This window comes from Phoca vitulina, unplaced genomic scaffold, assembly GCF_004348235.1.
Source record: "Phoca vitulina isolate PV1807 unplaced genomic scaffold, GSC_HSeal_1.0 scaffold2, whole genome shotgun sequence".
Taxonomy (NCBI): Eukaryota; Metazoa; Chordata; class Mammalia; order Carnivora; family Phocidae; genus Phoca; species Phoca vitulina.
The window spans coordinates 44,395,925-44,419,366 of record NW_022589705.1 but is presented as its reverse complement, the minus strand read 5'-3'; the positions used below and the strand labels follow the sequence as shown (position 1 = coordinate 44,419,366).

The 23,442-nt window shown below is 35.8% G+C and overlaps 2 protein-coding genes across 16 annotated transcripts in view; one reads left to right on the top strand and one right to left on the bottom strand.

Moving 5' to 3' along the window:
* SRSF11 (serine and arginine rich splicing factor 11) overlaps positions 1-15,976 on the top strand; it is a 40,526-nt gene extending 24,550 nt beyond the window's left edge. For 10 of the 14 annotated variants that reach the window (XM_032426209.1, XM_032426213.1, XM_032426180.1 and 7 more), the window contains 9 exons: positions 1,654-1,746; positions 2,458-2,507; positions 3,894-4,021; positions 5,794-5,875; positions 7,695-7,826; positions 9,812-9,901; positions 13,776-13,892; positions 14,319-14,457; positions 14,563-15,976. In XM_032426209.1, the coding sequence (XP_032282100.1) occupies positions 1,654-1,746; positions 2,458-2,507; positions 3,894-4,021; positions 5,794-5,875; positions 7,695-7,826; positions 9,812-9,901; positions 13,776-13,892; positions 14,319-14,457; positions 14,563-14,760 (1,029 nt within the window). In that variant the 3' untranslated portion in view covers positions 14,761-15,976. The remainder of the gene's footprint in view (positions 1-1,653; positions 1,747-2,457; positions 2,508-3,893; positions 4,022-5,793; positions 5,876-7,694; positions 7,827-9,811; positions 9,902-13,775; positions 13,893-14,318; positions 14,458-14,562) is intronic. The other 4 variants (XM_032426196.1, XM_032426278.1, XM_032426189.1 and 1 more) reach the window with 3 other exon arrangements.
* Positions 15,977-18,163: 2,187 nt separating this feature from the next.
* ANKRD13C (ankyrin repeat domain 13C) overlaps positions 18,164-23,442 on the bottom strand; it is a 97,165-nt gene continuing 91,886 nt past the window's right edge. The window contains exon 12 of one of the 2 annotated variants that reach the window (XM_032426170.1): positions 18,164-23,175. In XM_032426170.1, coding sequence (XP_032282061.1) covers positions 23,045-23,175 — 131 coding nt within the window. In that variant the 3' untranslated portion in view covers positions 18,164-23,044. The remainder of the gene's footprint in view (positions 23,176-23,442) is intronic. The other variant, XM_032426162.1, reaches the window with a different exon arrangement.

Here is a 23,442-nt window from a genome sequence, read left to right as displayed (position 1 = left end):
AGAAGATTTTTGCTAGGTAATGTTCTAACTTGATAGGATGCTGTAAAAAGCATATTGTTTTAGAACTAAAAAGCTCTTTAAATTTCATGTATTCTTATTCAGAGAGATTGTAACTGGTCAGTGAGTGGTTTCACAGATAATATCGAACAGCAGCCTCAACTAGAATTTTATAACAGCATTTTTTTCTATTATATCATTTTGCCTGTCTGAATAGTTCCATTAACTGTTAAGTCAGAAAAAGGATGAAGTCAGGAATTCCCATGTTTTTTGAGTATGACTTTGTCACTTAAATCCTCATTTTTTACTTATGAGGATCTGGGTAATTTGTAGATTGATTCCTTCAGTGTATAAAATTGTATAATAACTAAGGTAGATACTTTATAGTGACACTATTTTAATTGTACTCCATAAACAGTTAAAGTACAGAAAGTTTGGTGTCTTTTACTTACTAAATATTATTAGAAGCTAGAAGAACTTTTAGCACAGTTCTTACAGAGAAAGACTGCCTCCAATAGGACTTTGCATGGTTTGCATCTATTATTGACTAGAATTATGTCAGGCAAGAGACAAAAAAAAAAACCCACACACGGTAACTTAAATAGGGAAAGTTTAATATAAAGAATTACTAACTAGTAATAGGAGATTACTTAGTGGAACGCCAGTGAATATACAGTAATCACAGGTATAGGAAGCAACTAGTACTTCTAGATCTGAGGAAGAAAGAACACAGGAAACACATTAGATGAGGAGGGGGTTCCTCTTCCCCCTGAAGGCTAAGTTTCAGACCTCCTTCAAAAGGCTGGATAGTACAGAAGTTCTCTGGGTGCCCACAGAACTTGTAAGAAGCTGCCCAAAAGGATGGTACTGAAACTCACTAAAGAGGTGAAAGCCAGGGGCGCCTGGGTGGCTCAGTCGATTAAGAGGCTGCCTTTGGCTCAGGTCATGATCCCAGGGCCTGAGATCGAGTCCTGCATCAGGCTCCCTGCTCAGCGGGAAACCTGCTTCTCCCTCTCCCTCTGCCTGCCATGCCCCCTGCTTGTGCTCAGGCGCACGCGCACACTCTCTCTCTCAAATAAATAAAGAGGTGAAAGCCACTGCATCCCACTGCAGTAACCATCAGAAAGTGAACAAAGGAACGACGAAGAGAAACCCCTTCCAGTGTCGTCCTGGCTCCCCCTACAGATAAAGCTTGACATCACGCCAGCTGTTGAGGGAGAAATGCTTATAAGGGTGCTGCTTTCATTATCACAAAAGGGGCAAAGAGCAGTGGATTTGGAGCTGAGAAGCAACAAATACAAATTGTTGGCACATGAATATATAAAACTTTTTTATGTTTTTCTAATTTCTGGTTTTAGGGATAAATGTGCTGTAATGAGTGAGAAATGAGGCCATTGTATATTGCAGGGGTAGTAGGCAAACTACAGCCCTTGGTCCAGACCCCCGTTTTTGTTCATTTTGATTTGACAGCCATGCCCATTTGTTCATTTAGTATTATCTTTGTTTTCAAGCTACAGTGGCATATAAGCTGAGTAGTTGAAACAGAGCCCACATAGCTCAGACTTAAATTAGTTATTATATGGTCCTTTAAACAGGAAAAAATAGTATCAGGAACAGAAATTAAATTTTAAGTAAATAAAATTTGAAATTTCACAGATTGGCGCTGTTCCATTGGCTGCTTTGGGAGCTCCTACTCTTGATCCTGCCCTTGCTGCACTTGGGCTTCCTGGAGCAAACTTGAACTCTCAGGTATAACTGAATACCCTTCAACTTTGAGCTCATTTTTATAATTAAAGAAATTCGTTCCATTAACTGTTAAGTTTGCATTTCCAGAATGGGAGATAACTGATTGCTACAGTATAGTAATAATTTTTTTTACGTAAACTTGTTAATGAGAAGTTTAAAAGGCCACTGCATTATTAGCCCCTTGACCATTAAAGAATTTCTCATTTTATGCAGTTCAGAGTAGTTTCACAGGAAGCCAATACATCAGTATGTTTGGAGTCAGAATAAATAATCATGAAAGGATGGGAACGTGGGTTCATAATTTGTTTTCTTGTTACTCGGAAATTTTTGTTTTCTCTCATTGTTATTTGGCTAAACTTTTTTCTGAAGACCTTACTTTGTGGAAATCTTATACTGCCTGAACACTTGGAGTTATGTTTTACACATTTCTTTGAAATGTGACCTCCTCAGAAAGTCTCAAAATAAGCAAGAGGTAACTGTTCTATAAAACCTAGACTTTTCAGCTAATAATATATTTAACTTGCTAAAGCAGCTCAACTTAACATGATGTATTTCACTGGCATTATATTTCTGTTGGTCATCAGTGTGCCTAAAATAATGTTACTTTTTGTACACTGGCCTGATTCTCCTAAGGCATTTCAACATACTGAGAAAATAAAATAGCAATCATTTATTTTATGTATTCTCACTGTTGTTATATTTTTGTTTTTGCAGTCTCTTGCTGCAGATCAGTTGCTGAAGCTTATGAGTACTGTTGATCCCAAGTAAGGATTTTTTTCTGTGTTTCTATTGGGTGATGTGGATATAGTATGTGAATGGAGAAGTTGTGCTTTGGTAGTTAAAAAGAAAGTTATTTCAAGTTACACAATACATAATTCTGTTTTCTAGAAACGAGAAAAATTCAGAGGTAAGCCCATCTTTAAAGGGTTTTGTTTCAGTATAAGTTGAGTCTTTCGGAACAGTTGTGAATATGTTCTGCCAGGATGACAGGAAAAGAGCTAAATGTTCTTTAGTTGGTTCATTTGAAAAATATATATATACTGAGTACTACTATAAGCTTGTACCTTCATAGCATTTGTACTCTAGTCAGAAAGAGAGACATTATTTAAATATAGTAAAGTGTCTATATTTAGTGTGTGCATACAACAAGAGGAAACACACAGGGGCTATGGGAACTTATTACAAGGAGAACTTAAGATCAGAGATGCTGAGCCTGGGGCATGAATAGGAGTCAGGGACACAGAAGGGAAGGAAACACTATCCCAGAGCAAAAGACTAGTACATGTCACATAATACCAACATCTTTTTTTAGGTGCTTTGAAGTGTTCTCTTTGTGCTGTAACATTCTCTAATTGATATATAACAAAGTCATGAGATATTTTACTTCATAATTTCCTGGTATTATATTAAATTTGAACTTAATGCTTTTTCTGCTTGGTGAAATTCACTATAAATAAGTGGGAGAGCGTGGGGGGAGGCAGAACAGAATTATTTGACTGTAGTGATTAGTGCCTTTTTTCTTAAAAATTATCTGATAAAATCTTAGCATGTACCAACCACCCAGCCATATAACACCAGTACAGTTGAAATTCCTTCTGAACCCATTCTTGTTTACATTGCCCTTTCTCCACAAATAATTAACTATCTTATATTCATTGTCTATAATTTTTTTTCACATGTAGTAAACCTTTTAAAAGGTCCATCTTTCCAGTCAGCAATTTCATGGTATAACTTTGGTATGCCATTGGCCTCTGCCTCATTTTCTGTCCATCTGCAACCTTACAAGTAATACTCTTTAATTCTGCTGTAGAAAGCTTTTAAATCGTATGAAGGAAAAGTTTTGTTAGTCAAAAATCTTCAGCATCTGCATATTCCCAGGTACTAGCATTTCTCAACTTGTGTTTATGGAAAGTTAATGGATGTTCAGCAAAATAATAGGTATTTTTCTTATTCCAGGTGTCTCTCAATCTTTAAAATGCAGGTTGTAAATATTGAAAAGGATAGTATACTATACATGGTTTTACCAAAATTAACATGAAATCTCCCCTTTTTTCAATACTAAAATGATATATAAAACATTAACACATTTATTTGTAATACTGTTGTGCATTTTAAAATACTTCAGCTCTCAATTTTTGGTTCTGTTTCAGGTTGAATCATGTAGCTGCTGGTCTTGTTTCACCAAGTCTGAAATCAGATACCTCTAGTAAAGAAATAGAGGAAGCCATGAAGAGAGTACGAGAAGCACAGTCCCTAATTTCTGCTGCTATAGAACCAGGTAAAATATGTTAGGCAGTTGTGTTGAATTTTAAACTACAGGATTATTGACGAAAATGATTATTGCATAAGTTTGGGAATATGTTGAGTAATACTATAATCATTTTTTAATTTTCCAAATTCTGATAAAAGAGCATGTAGTAGAGTAATCCTGGGTCAGGGGAGGGAACGGTCACCTGGACATAATTTAAAATCTGGAGATACTTAATTTTTGTGCTGGTACCAACTGCATCTCTAGCGGGTAGAGGATCAGGATGTAGCTAAACATCCTACAAGGCACTCTACCCCATCCCTCAATGATGCATTCCTTAATAGTAGTGCCTGGATTTATGTTTGCCTATATTGGGATAGCCTAATTGATTTCAGTCTTTTATTTGACCTAGAGAACCTACTAAAGATACTTCTGTTACAACATTTGTTTAAAGAAAAGCAAATACCTAAAAATAGTGCCTTATTCTTTGCAGATTGTCTTTTTGAGATGAAATGAATCATTGTCCTATTGTCTGCCTGTATAGATTGGATGTTTGGTCCTGGATTATTTTTTCCCCCATTAAATAATGTTTTACTAATTTTTCACTCCTATTTCTTAATAAATGGGAAGGTTTTAGATATGTATAGTATTAGGAAGATAATTATAACATTGGAAAAATTAATTCTAAGTGCTTTGTGTCTGTTATTTAATCAAGAGAATTAATTAGTCCAAGGCCACAAAGCAAGCAGTAGGAGCTTTAGATACACAACTGGATGTATGTGACCCCAAAGCTAGAACACCATGCTGTAACTTTTTGTTTTCATTGAAAACTAATAACTGGAAATACTAAAAGTGTTTTATTTATGAATTCCTCTCTCCCCAAGATTTTGTTAATTTATTATTAATATTGACATTTGCAATAAATTGACTCCTATTAATGAAATGATCTAAATGTGAAAGAACTCAATCTCTCTTTGATTATAGTCATGTTTGAAGAATGCAATGTCTTTATTTCTCTTAAGTCCCAAGTTAAAGGAATTGCTTTTGTATTATTTAAAAACTAAGAAATGGGAGTCAAATCATCTAGATCTGTCTCCTAACTTACACAATTGAAAATTGGAGAGGAAGAAGGAGGTTCAGACAGATTAAGAAAGAGAGCTAGCTTACTAAAACCCAGTTCTATCAGAGTATAATGAGAACAGTGAATGAGTCATGACTTTGTAGAATTGAAGGCCAAATATTGAGCCTGTTTATCGACCACTTTAACATAGACAGGAATTTATTTTAGCAGAGGAGCATAGACTTACGTGGTAAAGAAGGAACATTTTAATGAATTTAAAATGTCTATATTTCTGTTTATTATAAATCTATTAAATGTATTTATCTTACAGTTAAGTGCTGATTGGGGAAATGTTATTAATACATAACACATGAAAATAAAGTTTTAAACTGGATAAATTATAGCTGTATTTGGGAAAGTAGAACCTAGGAATGGAAAAGGGGACTCCTCATTTAGAAACCTATAAAGAATGAGAAGGATAATCCTTTTCATAGATTGTTTATGGACAGTACATCACAGCCTTCCAAGTCTGGTACAGATGAAAGAGTCAGAGGAACCTTTGGTTAGTTGAAAACCAGATGTCCAATTTGGATCTACTGAAAGTCTAGAAAAAAGGATCATAAACCATTTAAGGATGTTATATAAAATCTGAAAATTAAGATAATATTTCTTAGAATAACTCCTGAATGGGCATAATCTATTTGATGATTTCTAAGTCCAGGTTCCTTTTTTTAAAATCCAGATAAGAAAGAAGAAAAACGAAGGCACTCAAGGTCAAGATCACGTTCTAGGAGGAGGAGGACTCCCTCATCTTCTAGGCACAGGTTAGGTTGATTGTTGTTGGTAGTTAATTGTACCTTAGACAAAGATAATTTCTGTATCTCACATCCTTCTTGTCATCTGTTAACCTACTTAGCTCTTGATTAAAGTGTGTTTTAGTAACTGTTGCCGTTAGCAGAGTGTGTGAATTCACATGTATATACATGGAGAAAAGGTATGGGCGGATAAATAGACGATCGGTACTTTAAAGCTCCAAAATCCAGGGGTGGGAGGAAGGCACTGGGACTGGAGCACTAAACTGAGTTAGTACTATGGAAGAACACTAGACTGGAAAATTTCGACCTGAATTCTAGTTCTGACTTTTCACAGACCTTTGAGACTTTTAAGTTGAAAGGTCATCACGCAACCTGCAGCTTACCCATCTAATGCATGAATATTTGTAATGACGACTTGCTGTTCTTTTGGTAATATCACACACATCTCATCTGAAAACCCTTTTAAGTATTAGGAATCTGTTATGTTCACAGTGGTGGATTCAAGTGTTCTAAAATTTACTTTTCTCTTGAAAACTCAGATCTTATCATGGGCAACAAGTTTGTTTTTCTTGAGATGATAGGCTTCGTGCATTTTTTCAAGAAAATGTCTGCCAATACCATAGTCTGAACAACCATGGTTTGTCATACTTGTTTTGTCAGATAAAGATGTTATTTCATGGGAAAGCAGTTTGTTAAGCTCACAACTCAATTACACAATTGTGTTCCTTAATAACAACAGTCATTGAACTTTATATGAGGAGTGTTTTATGCATTCATTGCACAGAACATTGCTCGAGGGACTAGACTTAATATTTACTACTCAGTAATACCATGTTAGTAGCATTCAAAGAACCAGATTTAATAAAATTAATAGTCTTTATTGCTTCATCAAAGACCTCTTTAGTGAAAATGGCATTTTTTTGTTTTTTTTGTTTTTTTCTTTTACTGCAGTGCATACTGCAAATGCCAGTGAAGACTACAGGTGACTACTAGGGCAGTTTAGTTCCTGCTACCTTGATTTGTGCTAAGAAGATGTTAACCCTTTCACAGTACCATTGCTTTTGCACTATTAATTCAAATGTCAACACAGTGGAAAGGGCAAATAATATCTTGGTTTTTTGAAAATAATTTTGACCTATGGACCTCGTGACATTGTCAAGTCATTTCATAGTCATTTCATTAGGTCATTTCATTGGTCCACTTGGCTGCTATAATAGAATACCATAGGCTCGGTGGCTTACAAGCAACAGAAATTAATTTCTCACAGGTCTGGAGGCTGGGAAATCCAAGGTCGAGGTCTTGGCAAATTAGGTGTTTAGTGAGGACCCTTATTTATAAGTCTTTTCACTATATCCTCACATGGAATGGGTGAGGGATTTAGTTCTCTTTCATAACTTCATTAATCCCAATGAAAGCTGCAGTCACATGACCTAATTACCTGAGAAATTCTAGGTATTAGAAAGTATTGATTTCTAGGGTGTCAAAGATGTTTTAAGGGCACCTGGGTGGCTCAGTCAGTTGAGCATCTGACTTTAGGTTTTGGCTCACGTCATGATCTCGGGGTTGTGGATTTAAGCCCTGTATCAGGCTGCAGGGTCTGCTTGAGATTCTCTCCCCCCCCCCCGCCCCCAGTTGCTCTCGCTCTCTAAGATAATAAAAACCTTTAAAAAAAAAAAAAAGGTTGTTTTACAGCAACGGATAGGAAATTACCCCCACTTATTGATGGTTAACCCATATGTCTGAATCATTTGTCTGATGCTAAGTGAAACAGTCATAGAGCTAGTCTTTCTACCTTTATATATGTGTATTGGCTTTCTTTTGCTATTAGGCGGTCAAGAAGCAGATCAAGAAGGAGATCACATTCTAAGTCAAGGAGTAGGCGACGATCCAAAAGTCCAAGACGGAGAAGATCTCATTCCAGAGAGAGAGGTAGAAGATCAAGGAGCACATCAAAAACCAGGTACAGTAGACCATTGACATTGGGTGGGAAGACAAATTTTAGAGTTGCCAAGACCCTAAATATGGGCTACTTAAGGACAAAAGAGCTGGAGAAAGGAGATAGGGCTAGATTGGAGAAGAAACTATTTAAAGTTTGAAGAGGCTGACATTTGTTTTCTTGGGCTCCTTTGTAAACTTAAGGTTTCTCCTTATAGCTGAAAACAGAGATACGATTTCTTTGTAGTAAAATTTCTTACCTGTCCTACTACATTCTTTCATTTCATTCTTACCTCTCAGCCCTGCTAAGGATGTAGTGCTACCAGCATTCCTTATGGTATGCTGAAGAGTTTATGGCAGGCAACCATGCCTTAATTCACCTTTATAAATCCCATTATCAGCACCTTATAAACATTAAGAATTACTATATGGCAAACACTGAACCATACTTAGCCTCCTGTCCCATGATTTGGAATGAGTAGAAGGTTAAAGTTAAGGATTCACTAAACAAACATTGTTACCTTAACATTGTATTTTGACTTAAACATGCATTCATTCAGTAGTCAGTCTTTTTCATATAGGGCCAAACCCTTTTAAATTAATATGTAGTCTTTTTTTTTTTTTTAAGATTTTATTTATTTGACAGAGAGGGACACAGCGAGAGAGGGAACACAAGCAGGGGGAGTGGGAGAGGGAGAAGCAGGCTTCCTGCAGAGCAGGGAGCCTGATGCGGGGCTCGATCCCAGGACCCTGGGATCGTGACCTGAGCCAAAGGCAGACACTTAATGACTGAGCCACCCAGGCGCCCCTAATATGTAGTCTTGAGTAACATTTACCAAGTCATTGTTTTTTCACTTGAACCACCTTTACAGTGGCAAGAGAACTATCACTTTTAAAAAGTGCCTAGATTTTTATTATATTTTCTCATTTATAGTTGTCACACGCATAGTTTCACAATGCTTATTTTTTTTTAGCAACTGTCCTTTTCTCTTTCTAAAATATTTGCCTAATTTTCTAGAAGCAGACCTTTTATACTATCCATTATGCGTTTGTATGTTTAACTATGTAATTAAAATAACAAGGACAGCTGGAGTCCGAAACAGTTTATTCTCAGTGAACATCTAGCTCAGCTGGGAACAAAGGTTTGGGGGTAGCTTTACTGAGTATTCAGCCTATAATGAGGCTTTCAGTTACTATATTTTATAGGGTGAGTCATCTCAATCCAGTCAGTCAAACAAGCTTGCATAATGAAATGAATATCATACAAAGAGAAATTGGGCATTCTTTCCCTCAAGGAACTTTTTTTTTTATACAAGAGGGGTTAATGTAATTACCAAGTAAGGGTCATTGCTAGTAGTATTGAAGATAATTGAGAAGTGACTGAGTATTAAATTCTGATAGATTTGACTGCACTTAAGAGCATGGTTTCAGGTAGAGAATGTTGTTTACAAAATTAGCATAAATTCTTGGAATGGCAAGTATTTTGGTATTTGGGGGGGGCTAGGAAATAAGGTCAGAAAGTGTAAGGAGGCAGGTGACACACAGGACGCTGTGTTGTTCCCACTAAGGAGTTTGTACCTGATCCAGGAAGCAATGGCAAGAGATGGAAAAGTTATGGAACGGGGAGTTACTCTTTTCAAATTTGTATTTTGAAAAGATCTCTGAATTTGTGGAAGCATGACTGAGTCTCCTTGAGGGACTGTTACTGTAATCAAAAATTAGAACTATAGAGGGGTGCCTGGGTGGCTCAGTCGTTAAGCGACTGCCTTTGGCTCAGGTCATGATCCTGGAGTCCCAGAATTGAGTCCTGCATTGGGCTCCCTGCTCAGCAAGGAGTCTGCTTCTCCCTCTGACTCTCCCCCGCTCATGCTGTCATTCTCTCTCTCTCTCAAATAAATAAATCAATCTTTAAAATAAAAAAGGATAGAATTAGATCTCATTGTGCTTTTGTTTTTATTTGTAGTTGCTGTATTTCTTCTAATGCATTCATAAATTGTGTTCATTTTTTAGAGACAAAAAGAAAGAAGACAAAGAAAAGAAACGTTCCAAAACACCACCAAAAAGTTACAGCACAGCCAGACGTTCCAGAAGTGCAAGCAGGTAAGGTGGCATTATGAGTTCTTGGCACTTTTTATAACTTTGCAAGAATATCAATAGGCCTTGAGCATTAAATGTTTTCCAGTACATAGGTACATACTTCAGTGTTGAAGTTTTTTAAAAGCAATTTGGAAGAATAAAGTTCTTTTTACTTAATATTTTATGGTGTTATATTTGAAATGACATGGAATTCAACAGAGGTCAGTTTTTGTTTGCCATATACATTTCACATCCTGATTTGGTTGGTTTGTTAAGTTTTAGTGGCTAATGTATGCTGAATTACTGCATTAAATTCATTTTATTATAGTAAGTCATATTTAAAATATCCACATATATAGTCATTTATTGATAAAATGAGAGGCCATGTAAGTTCTAATTTGTGTCATTCTTAGACTAGTAATTGTGTCTTTAATCTGCCATAGTGAAAATTCAGTGTTGCACTTTACTCCATAGAAAATACATTTTTCACTCTTAATGTGGAATTCATATGCTAGTAGTAAGGATGGCTACTTCCATTTTCTTCCAATCTCATTTAGACATGTCTTGCTGCAGTATTCTTTAATCTTGATGTTCAGATTCACTAGGAGGCTCACACTATATATAAAAAATAATACAGTAGATGAAAGACCTAAATATAAAAGCTAAAACTAAAACCTGCTAGAAGACGACATAGAATTGAATCTTCATGGCCTTGAATTTGGCAGTGGTTTCCTAAATGACACCAAAAGCATAAGCAACACAAGAGAAATAGATAAATTGGAGATCATCAGTACTAGAGACATGTGTTTCAAAGAACACTGTCAAGAAAGTAAAGATAATCCGGAGTGCTAGAAGGTATTTGCAAATTATATATAAGCTAGTAAGGAACTTGTTATCTAAAACATAGGAAGAATCATAGATTACCAAGTATAAAAATGGGCAAAGAATCTGAATTGACATTTCATTAAAGATACGCAAGTATCCAATAAGCTCATGAAAAGATGTTAGCATTAGTCATGAAGGAAATGCAAATCAGAACCACTTCATACCCACTAGGATGGTTATATTAAAAAAAAAAAAAAGATGATAACTAGTGGTTGGTGAGGATGTGGAGAAATTGGAACTCTGTACGTTGCTGGTATTAATGTAAAATGGGGACAGATACTTTGGAAAACCGTTTGGCAGTTCCTTAAAAAGTTAGAATTTCTTGGGGCGCCTGGGTGGCTCAGTTGTTGAGCATCTGCCTTTGGCTCAGGTCATGATCCCAGCGTCTGGGATTGAGCCCCGCATCGGGCTTCCTGCTCGGCGGGAGGCCTGCTTCTCCCTCTCCCAGTCCCCCTGCTTGTGTTTCCTCTCTCGCTGTGTCTCTCTCTGTCAAATAAATAAAATCTTAAAAAAAAAAAAAAGAATTTCTTGACACGGCAGTCTCACTCCTAGGGGTATACCCAAGAGAAGTGAAAACATAATGTCCACACAAAAACTTCTACACGAATGTTCATAGCAACATTGTCAGGATAATCCAAAAGTCAACCCAAATGTCTGTTAACTAACATGGGTAAACAAAATGGTATATTCGTACAGTGGAATATTACTCAGCAGTAAAAGGAAATAAAGTGTACTGACAGATGCTGTAATATGGATGAGCCTTGAAAACGTTGCGACAGATGAAAGCCAGACCACATATTGTATGATGCCATTTATATGAAATGTCCAGAATAGGTAATATAAAGACAAAATAGATCAGTGGTTGCTGTGAATAGCTAAAGGATCTGCGTTTCTTATCAGGGTGATAGTTTCTTAAAGGTAAAAAAATAAAACAGGGGCGCCTGGGTGGCTCAGTCGTTAAGCGTCTGCCTTCGGCTCAGGTCATGATCCCAGGGTCCTGGGATCGAGCCCCGCATCGGGCTCCCTGCTCTGCAGGAAGCCTGCTTCTCCCTCTCCCACTCCCCCTGCTTGTGTTCCCTCTCTCACTGTGTCTCTCCCTGTCAAATAAATAAAATCTTAAAAAAAAAAAATATATATATATATATATATATATATATGTAAACAAAACAAAACTAGATGTGAGTGCTTAAGGAAATGTCAAGCCAGGTCTACAGAATATATAGGTAGCAAAGGGGCATAAAAGATGGGATGAGCAGCGTATATTTTCTTACCTTGAAAACTAGAGGCATTTTTTTTTTTACTATTGCTTTACTTAATGTACTTACTTATAAGTACCTTACCCTACTTAATTATTGGATTATCTTAAGTTAAGGCATATTCTTTTAAGTTTTTGTTATATACTTGCTGTGTTTGCAGTTGTGCTCCGGTGTATACAGGGACACCGAAATCTAAAACATCTCTTTCATCTAGGGTATCTCGAGTTTTGGTTACACAGAGCAGTAGCAAAAAGTATGCGGTGTACAAACTTGATAAACAATATTTGATGAATGAAAAGTTGTGTGTAATGTTTCTGGCAGGGGAGGTCAGGGAGGTCACAGAGGGCTGTTAAAGAGTTAAAAAGTTTTTTTGGTTTTTTTTACATCTTTTTTTTCTTTAACTTTTTTTTATTATGTTAATCACCATACATCATTAGTTTTTGATGTAGTGTTCCATGATTCATTATTTGCGTATAACACCCAGTGCTCCATTCAGTACGTGCCCTCTTTAATACCCATCACCAGGCTAACCCACCCCCCAACCCCTCCCCTCTAGAACCCTCAGTTTGTTTTTCAGAGTCCATCATCTCTCATGGTTCGTCTACCCCTCCGATTTCCCCCCCTTCATTTTTCCCTTCCTACTATCTTTTTTTTTTTTTTTTTAACATATAATGTATTATTTGTTTCAGGGGTACAGGTCTGTGATTCAACAGTCTTACACAATTCACAGCACTCACCATAGCACATACCCTCCCCAATGTCTTATTACCCAGCCACCCCATTCAACCAACTGAAAGTGTGGGGTTTTATTTTTGATTATTTTCTTTGTGCCTAAATTGTAATAATGGTCATTTTGCAAGCCTTAAAATGAGAATAGTGACAGAAGCAGAATATTTTAAAAAAAAGAAAATGCCGCAGTTTTAGAGAGCGGAAGGCTATATGCATCTTAAAACTAATTTTTCAAAGCAGGGTTGAGGGGAACATCATTTGTTGCGATATAGGGAGTCAGTCCGATCTCTGTTACTACCAACTCTACTTCTTGAATTTTACCTAACAAAAGTAATTTTTTGGGGTTTTTTTTTTAGCAGTTGATTTTCATATCATGGCACCTGTTCTGGCCACTGAATTTTTGAATTTAAAACTGAGTTCTGAAATAGTTTACTTCAGACTGTTTTTCCTTCCTGAATTAGAACTTTAGTCTTTTTTTTTTTTTTTTTTTTTTTTTAAGATTTTTTTTTTTTATTCATTTGAGGGCGAGGGACCAAGCAGGAGGAAGGGCAGAGGGAGTGGGAGAAGCAGGGAGCCCGACGCAGGGCTCGATCCCAGGACCCTGGGATCATGACCTGAGCTGAAGGCAGACGCTTAACTGACTGAGCCACCCAGGCTCCCCAGAACGTTTGTCTTTAAGAATTGACACAAGTTAGGGTTTTCTTGAGGGCATGAAAGTAAAAGCATACAGTTTGTTAAAAAATTATTCGTTTGATTCTTCAGCTCAAAACAGTATATGAAAATGGGTCTTTCAGGGGCACCTAGCTGGCTTAGTCAGAAGAGCAGGCAACTCTTGATCTCAGGGTTGTAAGTTCAAACCCCACATTGGGTGTAGAGATTATTTAAAAATCAAGTCTTTTAAACAAAAAAGAAAATGGATTTTTAATTATCAGATCCTTTTGTAGGAGTTCCTAGTGGAGCTCCTTTAATAGACACATCTGCTGTGATGTGTCTGCATTTTTTAGATAATACTGTAATTTAAAATCTAGTTTGCACATTTATGGTTCTAGAGAGAGACGACGACGACGAAGTAGGAGTGGCACAAGATCTCCTAAAAAGCCTAGGTCACCTAAAAGAAAATTGTCTCGCTCACCGTCTCCTAGGAGGTAAGAATGTTAGTGCTATGGATCTGTACTTTCTACATTTCAGAAGCTGTCAGTTTTTATTTTAAAAACTCTCCTAGACTTTTTCTTCCTTTTCAAGAATTAAAGTGCTTAAGAACATGCTGATACGTTCCCTTTCTGCTTGAGACTGTGTTATTATAAAAAGTGTTTAGACCTAAACTGTCTACAGTTTAGACTGTAACTGGTTATGAATAACCAGTTTCAGTCTTCTTGCCTGTATCACTAATGCACAACTTGTATCTAGCGTTTTGAAATGGGTGTTTGTTGTTCTTCATGTCATGCGAACTTGGGTCAAGCTCACCATCTGAACAAGTTTAAACTTACTGCTACACTTAAGGGTGAAACTTCTTGACTGGTTCCTTTAAAGCCTTTTTTTTTTTTTTTGAGAATATTTTACTGTCATCCTAGACATAAAAAGGAGAAAAAGAAAGATAAAGATAAAGAAAGAAGCAGAGATGAAAGAGAACGATCAACAAGCAAGAAGAAGAAAAGTAAAGATAAGGAAAAGGATCGGGAAAGAAAATCAGAGAGTGATAAAGATGTAAAAGTATGTTTACAAACTAATTTACTTTGATCTTTGGGGTAGTGCTGGTAATTTTAAGAAGTGATTTTTCTGGGAAGACGTTTACTTTTTTTATTCTCCTTGGCAAAGCAGGTTACACGGGATTACGATGAAGAGGAACAAGGGTATGACAGCGAGAAAGAGAAAAAGGAGGAGAAGAAGCCAACAGAACCAAGTTCCCCTAAAACAAAAGAATGCTCTGTGGAAAAGGGAACTGGTGATTCACTAAGAGAATCCAAAGTGAATGGGGATGATCATCATGAAGAGGACATGGATATGAGTGACTGAATATTGCCTCCATGGGAATCCAACTGTATACATGCATCAGTGTCATTCCTTTGTGTGATTTCTTAATGCTGTATTCGTTCATCTCAAACCTAGATGTATACAGCTCTTGAGTTATAAATGGTTATAAAGCTCCTGATATTGATATTAGTTATTTACATCCAAAAGCTTTTAGAAAATGATACATGAGTAACCAAGTCTTGACATGGTGAAATCTGATTGAGTAACCAAGCAGTTTTACTATTCTGGTGCTGCTTCATAACAAAAATGAAAAGCTGCATGCATCTACAGCAGGCATGGATTGTTTATGTTGTATGATCTCCTTTATTAAGTAAGTTCACTTATAGTATTTCTAGAATTTGATTCATTGCCGTAATAGAGCCATGTAGGGAATGCACTGATTGCATGTTAATTGTGGCAGGAATATCCTAAATGTCATTAAAATCCTCCAACATGATGGATCTACTTATGGTCTTGTTTGTTGACATGACAGATTAACATTCTTATAGTTACATCTGAAAATGAACATTTGAAATAGATAATCCTTTAAGCCTTGTGGCTAAATTTTTGTGGCTTTTGTTTAACTTTGAAAGGTTATATATGCACTAACCTTTTTTGATGGCTGATTAGGCTTTAATTACAGAAACAAGATTTCAAATGAAACTGTCTTTGGCAGTGAGTAAATAGCATATTTTGAAGTAGAGTTGTATACTTTTTCATAAGGTGTTTGGGAATTTTTTTTCCTGAAATAATTTATTCCACATCTACATCAGTGAAAGCTTCTGCCTATCCTGAGTCCCATCTGTAAAAGAAAGTTATATCTCTTGTCCTGATTTTCAATTTTCCACTCTTTTATTAATTTGTTTTAATCTCAGTGTTGGAAAAAGGGGGTAGTGCATTTTAAATTGACCTTCATATGCTTTTAAAATAAGACAAATCTACTTGATAATGTACTTTTTATTTGATCTCAAGTTGTATAAAACCAATAAATTTGTGTTACTGTTACTGCAGTAGTAATCTTATGCACACAGTGATTCCATGTTAAATGCAAAGTAGTTAGGCAACTGTTTTCTTAGTTACAGGAGTTTCAAGCTTCACTTTTGTGCAGTATAAACAAAAGTAGGCTTCAGTCTGTGCCATGTTGATGTACAGTTTCTGAAATTGTTTTACAAGACTTTGATAATAAAACCCTGAAACTTATGTTCATGTTCCTGTAAAACTGTATTTGTATTTATTTACACTATTGAATGTATGACATTTACCTCATTCATTTTACAAATCAAGATCTTTCCCCCTTTGAATCCACATACTTAAATATAGTAATAAGATGAAATCCCTCACTGTAGCGATTAGTTGCCATCAGAATTGTCAAAGTTGGCTTTATTTCTATCAAAAGCAGTTTTAGTGTAATTTTATTTCTCATATTCTGGGTATAGGAATTGGGTTGAGTAAAGCAGTGAACTTTAGGATAAATGATCCCACCTATATCTAGTAAATTAATATTTTCAGTGAAATATAAATATTTGCCTTTTCTGGAATAGTGTAGAAACTGTCCATGGTATGTATCTACTGTACAGTACTAAATAGTATATTTATTCATTTATGAAATACTCGAGTAGTGTTGAGTGGCTGGCATTATGGGGAAAATGAGACTTGGAATTGTAGGTTTTATGCAAGTTTGAGTATAATTTTTTTTAACTTTTAAAAATTGAAATGCCATATAGAAAAGCATTGTTTTTACAGTTTGTAGTAACTTTTTAAAGATTTTATCAAAAGGAATTTTGTCTATAGTGAGTAAGAAGTTCTAGTAATAGTCCTCTATTAATCATTGCATTTTTTTAAACACAAAATTGAACACAAATGACATTTGTTTAAACTTTCAAAAACTTTTTTGGTAGATAAAGGTTGAACCATATGACACTGCCGTTTTTGTAAGTGAAAAAACTAGTAAAAATATTGGCAGTTTCACATGGTTAAGCCTAGTATTAAAACCTATTCCCTCACTTGTAATCTCTGCATACAAATATACTAACTTTCCAAAAGCCGTTAAATTTTTGGCTTTAAAATGTCACTGACTTAGTATGTTAACAGCAGAGGGAATCCACGCTTAGGTTATTTTTCAGTGAACATTTTATGCACAAAGGTAGGGTTGCACTGGGACACAAGCCTTTAACACATAATCAGTTAAAATTAAGTGAATACTGCCTCCACACTTGAGTTTTGTTCTGTATTTGGTAGTAAAAATGATTAAAAAATAAAAGTGGTTTTGTTAGAAAAATGTTTGTCCTATTTATTTACTTAAATTCTTCAGTAAATGAGAAGTAGTAGGCTGTATGAGAGTCTGATCATGAATTTTGGCTTCATTTACAGGTGGGAGACCTGTTTCTTACCTTCATTTTCCTATCTAAAATGGGAGTAGTATCTACCTTGCCATGTGTTTTGGTAGTTAGAAAAAAAAAAAAAAAAAAACGTAGCCCTGTATGCCCGGCTCAGTAAATGGTACCTGTCATTTGATTATGGAGCTTTTCAAAGCTATACATTAGTTTGGGGAAATGTTTTAGCAGAAGCTCTAAAATTGTGTGCAGATACGGCTTTGAGAAGGTATGTTTCCCTTTTTGTGAAGGTGGGTTTTGGGTAAGCTTCCTGCTAGTGATTATATATTATGTGGAACATAGAAAAAGGTTACGTGCTTGGGGGAAAGAGAATCAAACTGGACTTCCACCAGAACAGTAAAAATTTTCTTTAGCCTTGGTGTTGCGTCTTAGAATTGAGTAAGGTTCTGTTGGTATCAGCAGGACACGCCAACTTCTCTAGCAAAACTACCGATTTCTCCAGTTGGGCACCAGATTTATACTTAGGGGGCCATGCTGTTTGAAGATTGGTAGACCTCTTTCAAACTGGAATTGAAATTCTGTTGCTTTTGTCTCAAATCTAAGCTAATGAATCTCATCCCTGTTCTATATAAAATACTTCCCTGTAATCAATTAATTTGTGTTTATTTTAGCTAAATATGGATGTGGTAGAAATGCTACTGGTACTTTCAAGAGCATCCAGAATATGTCTGTTATTAAGGCTTTATTATCAGAAGCAGCTTTCTAAATGAGACTAATCTGGAGTTGTAGATAAATTTTGAGTCTGCTTTAGTTTAATTTTTGTTGCCATTTTCATTTTATAATGTCAAAGTCTATGTGCAGGGGCGCCTGGGTGGCTCAGTTGGTTGGGTGACTGCCTTCAGCTCGGGTCATGATGCTGGAGTCCCGGATCAGGCTCCCTGCTCAGCGGGGAGTGCTGCTTCCTCTGACCCTCCCCCCTCTCATGCTCTCTCTATCTCATTCTCTCAAATAAATAAATGAAATCTTTAAAAAAAAAAAGTCTATGTGCAATGCATTCAGACATTCTTTAGCAAAATAACTCAAGTGTGAACCATGCTAATTTACCAGTGGGAATATTCGTAAGAATATACAAAGTGTATAGTAGATGTAACTGGTAATCAAAGAATTCACAGAGAAATGATCTGACAGAACTAATTCATTTCTAATGTTGTCCTTACAGAAATCAGGGAAGTGACATGTTCCCATTCTTTTCAAAAGTATCACCATGTAAGGGTTTTTCTCCCCCAGTGCACTGTCGCTAAAATGAGTATCATGTCTTTTTTTTAAATAGCTAGTTAGCTAATGTATGATTTGTGCATAGAAATTAAAGGTCTAGGGTCATGAATGTTCCAAATGATGTTTAATAATCACATTTCAGTTACCTCAAGATACAATTTTATTGATATACCAAATGTAAAAACTGCCTCTTCATTTACTGCGAAAAAGTTAAAATTTGCTTAAATATCAAGTTTTGGTAGACAAGCATCGTGTAGGTTAAGAATTTCTTAAAAGTGTTCAAAGGAGCAGAAATCACTAGAAACAACCTGTATTACAGAGGTTTGACCTTAATTGTGAGGGCTGGATAAGTAGTCTGTTGTCTTTGTATCTGATGCTGGAGATTAAAGCCCACAGGCAGTCTATAAGGGAAGGTGGGTAGATGAAAGAGTAAGAATAAGATGGAACCACAAACAAGAGCCAGAGCCTACATGGATGGACTGAAACTTGAGTCAGGTCTTGTTTTCTTCTGACCTTGGTGGCAGGGGTGTCCTAAGGAAGCCAGGACCCTTCGTCGTGAAGTTGAAGACACACTGGCCCATTAGTCTGAGAAGCTGAGGGAGGATCTAGGGGAAGGCGAGGCAGTTGTAGGCCCTGCTACCGCCTCATCATCCCAAAGGGGCCCGCAAAGAAGCCAGCCACCAGCCACAGTGTGTATAAACTACAAAATTTCTGCTTCCCTTCTGCCCTCCAAAATTCCTGCACCACCCACATGCATTATTTCAGACACCTCAGCCAGTCATTGTTGGGCACCCTTGGTGACTAAGAACTCTATGGGAGGTACAGATAATATAAGTGGTGGGTTTATTTTTTTGTTTTTATATTACACAAAGTTTCTACTAGTCATTTTCACCTGCAAAACACAAATTCAGGAATGATTGTCAAGTGCCTTCCTTTAAAACCCTTAGGAGATTTTGCTTTGGTATTTATTAGGTGCTGTGGCAAATGTGAAATTCTAATTCTGTGTACCATAGGTGCCATTGTGGCTGAAAGTACTATTCCAAACTGAGCTATAAACGTTTTAAAAGTTCATCATTGGGTACTATTAAGGATGGTCACATGATCTGAAAAATGTTAATATGTTAATACTTGAGATGGTGGCCAAGGACACCTATTGCCCCAGATTTCTGACATAAAATGCTTTGCAACAAGGGTAGTTTTTGCTAATTGGTAGTATACAAATGATGGGCTTTTTAGCAAGTTTAATTTTGCGGTCTTTACAAGTGATTTACACTTCCCGTGCAATTATCTCGGGCAAGTTTCACTGTCAGTCATCTTTGAAAAATCCCATAGTTTCAAGTATAGCAACTTTGGTAAGGATGCATTTTGTTAATTTTGCAAAACATGGTTAAGGTACCTTTTAAAAGAGTTAACAGTAGAGACATATTGTGCTCCATGCTAATCAATAATTCTCACTCAATTTTAAAGACTAGAATGCTAGTAGCAGGACTTGAAATTCACCTAGTTTTCTACTACAAATTTTTCTCAAATGTTTGCAAATAAAAACAAATGAGCAGCAGAAAGCACTCCTTAACTCAGTATATCCTGAAAATATTTACTCCCCTTTTGTGGACTCGAAACAGGATCTTTGTCTGCCGTAGAATTAGTGAAAACTGGGGAGAAGGCTCACTAAATAATCATTTACCATCATCCCCCCAGGTGTGAATAAACAATTGTACATGAATAACACTAGGAAAACCCATTTCTGTGTCAGTGGGGCTCAACACCAGTCCTAAGCAGGAGAAAGAAATTATAGCCGATGCTTGAACAACATAGATTTCAACTGTGCAGGTTCACTTACATGCAGATTTTTTCAATACACTACAGTGCTGTAAATGTATTTTCTCTTAACGAGTCTCGTTTTAACATTTATCTCTATTGTAAGAATATATAATACATATAATGTACAAAATATGTGTTAAATCAACTTTATCAGTAAGGCTTCCAGTCAACAGTAGGCTGTTAGTTGAGTTTGGGGGAAATCAAAAGTTACACGGATTCTTGACTGGGGCGGGGTGGGGGGAGGTTGGCACCCCTACCCCCTACATTGTTCAAGGGTCAGCTGCACATCGTTTTTCAGCTTCTGTCGGCTGTCAGCTTCTCTGAAATGTGTTAATTTCCAGACCACCATATGTACCTGTACTCAATCACAGCATCTGCTTTCTGCTCCCCTTTTATGAAATTTGACAATTCGCTGTTACGAGTGACTACAGACAGAGGCAGATTGTCTGTAGGGAAGAATTTTCTTGAAGATGAGAATCTTATCTTCTGTTGATACTATACTAGTGGCAGGAATATTGAGCACTTCTGAAGGGCCACTGAAGGTGACCATTTTACAGTCTCCCAAGTTTGCACGGTTTCTTCCATCACAAGTGGAAGGTATATAGAATTTTATGGACTTATACAAAATCTAAATTTTCATGAGATTATCAAGATATATGGTGTTTTGATCTACTTATGTGAAACAGCATACACAGAGCTTCATTCATCGATTGGATTAAAAGGCACATTTTGAAAAGTCTAATATTGTGAAAAGTTTATTTGCATTAATTAACTCCTTGTTTTCACCATCATAAGAGATACATTTGCTTGTCCTTTGTGATCAGATAAAAGACATTTTGGAATGGATAATCTACTATTCTTTACGAAAGAAAAAGATAAGAGTTAAAAACAATCCCAAGTGCAAAAGTTTTCAGTAGTCTTCCTACCTCCAGTGTACCCCAGCAAAGTATTCACAGCTTTTAGGAAACTGACAAATCTCAAGCTGCAATTTACCATGTTTCTTCTCCACTAAGTTGTCTGTACGTGTGAAAAAATACTCCTGGGAAGTATACCATATTCCCACAAAAGTAAGGGAGCCTACGAGCAACAGTGATCACCACCATTCAGCGTCTCACACCTCAAATAATCAGCGACAGGATAATTCAATCTCCAAGTCACGTGATCAACAAGCATTCCCAAAATAATAGGGATCAACTTCTATTCAATAAACCTAATCTGGGTTTACCAACTCTTCCACAAAATTCAACAGACCCACATACGGTAGTAATTGGTCTTTGAATTTTTAACTATGATTACTTCATTATAAAATGTATTTAATAAAATGCCAACATATGCAATGTAGTATGTTTCAGCATGGAAGATGCAGCTTTAAAGATGTTTATTATAAAATTTTCTTATGGTTGATGCTTTGGATTTTTAAATAAATCATCTCTTCAATAAAAGTCTCTAAATTCAAATTATTTAAAATTCTGGAAAAAGTTTAAACTATTGGTCACTCTACAAAATTTGACAGATGCATTTTGACACATTTATCAGGATACATTTAAAAAAAACAGTTCTTTAGCTAAGCTCTTTAATACAACATAACATTTTGTGACTGTTATACATTATTCTCCCTAATTTATTTTCAGTCTTGGACCTTCAAACCATCTTGGAATAAATATGAAAAATTTTAAATGCAAAAATGAGTAATGCATGATTTCACTTTGGAGATTAAAATCAGTAAATATTTTCTGTGACTTAAAAAAATAAACAGTAGGAACTGTCAATCCTGTGTACATTTCTGGAATTTAGCTTGTAACAAATATATTCTGTTAGCATATAAAATGTTTTTACCTTACTTTGAAAGCATTAAATATGTAGGGATGTCCAAAATATGTGGGTTGTTTTTTTTAAAACTGACATGAATGCATCCATATTCCATTAAAAACAAAATAATCAGAATGATGTGCACTTACTAGGAAGCAAGTTTAAAAATTTGGAGTTTTTTTAAAGTGCTGAGATTTGGAAGAGGAATATCTTTAAGCATGCTAACCATACCTTATCATGAACACAAAAAGGACTTTTAAACTCAAGTTTAGAAAAAAAAAAAAATAGAGGTTCTATGAAAGGAAGATTAGTAACAAACATTTTCCATTGAAGAAAGAATTCAGGTAAAAACAAATAGCACCACAATGAATTGCACTAAGGTGCTAAAGGAGGTACCTTATTCCCTGCAGAGTGAACGCTCCTTCTGAAATGTATTGCAACATATAAATGCAATTGTTTAATGGTTACCATTTGGTTCATTCATCTACAGAAAACTGCATTCCTTCTAGTTCATTATATTGAACAAACATTCAAATTACTGAACTATACATAATGTTACATAGTTTACATTTTATGAAAACAAAGCTTGAAGGAATATTTATAAATGTCACCTTGAATATAAGATGACAAGTTTAAAAGGGCTTCATATCTCTTAAGACATTTAATTTATGTTAATGGTCCAGGAGTGTTTTAGATATAGATATAGATATATTTATATGCATATATATTTCAACAAGAAGTGTAGAAATTTTTAAAAACAAATCACAGCACTTATAGCTGTTTTACATAAGAAGTACTCAGGGTCATTAAGATGTCAAACTATTACACTTATAATATGTATATTTTTAAAAAGACTGAAAATGGCACATCAGGAAACTTGCTGAAATTCTTTTTAAAGGCCCATTTCATTATATCATTATTACTGATGTGTCGATTCAATGTAATTCCCTTTTCTTCTCAGAACATTTGTCCCTTCTATTTGGATTCACTACTGGGATCTCTGTATTCTCTTGCTTTCCTTGGTTAGATGAGATCATTTTCCATGTCAGTTAAAGATCAGGAAAACGGCTCGGGTCTTCCTTATAGTCATCAGGTATAGTAAAGATGGAGCCATCAAATTCATCATATCGAAACTCCTGAAAAGTCACAGTGGCTGTGATCGTAGGAAACACGGGAATATCTAGAGAGAACAATCAATGATAACATTGTAAAATAAAATGCTTATCTATTTACAGACTATAAATACTATTAGAGATATCCATATTCCTTAAAGTGTAAAAAAGCATTATTCAAGGACCTGACAAATCCTAATATATGTCCAATAGTGAGTGTGTCTGTTTTGGAGAAGGGTTTTTTATTGGTGAAGAGAGAAAGACACCAAGGCATCAAGAATCACATCAAAAAGACAAGTTCCCATTGCTTCCCAATCTTAAAATTATAATGCCAG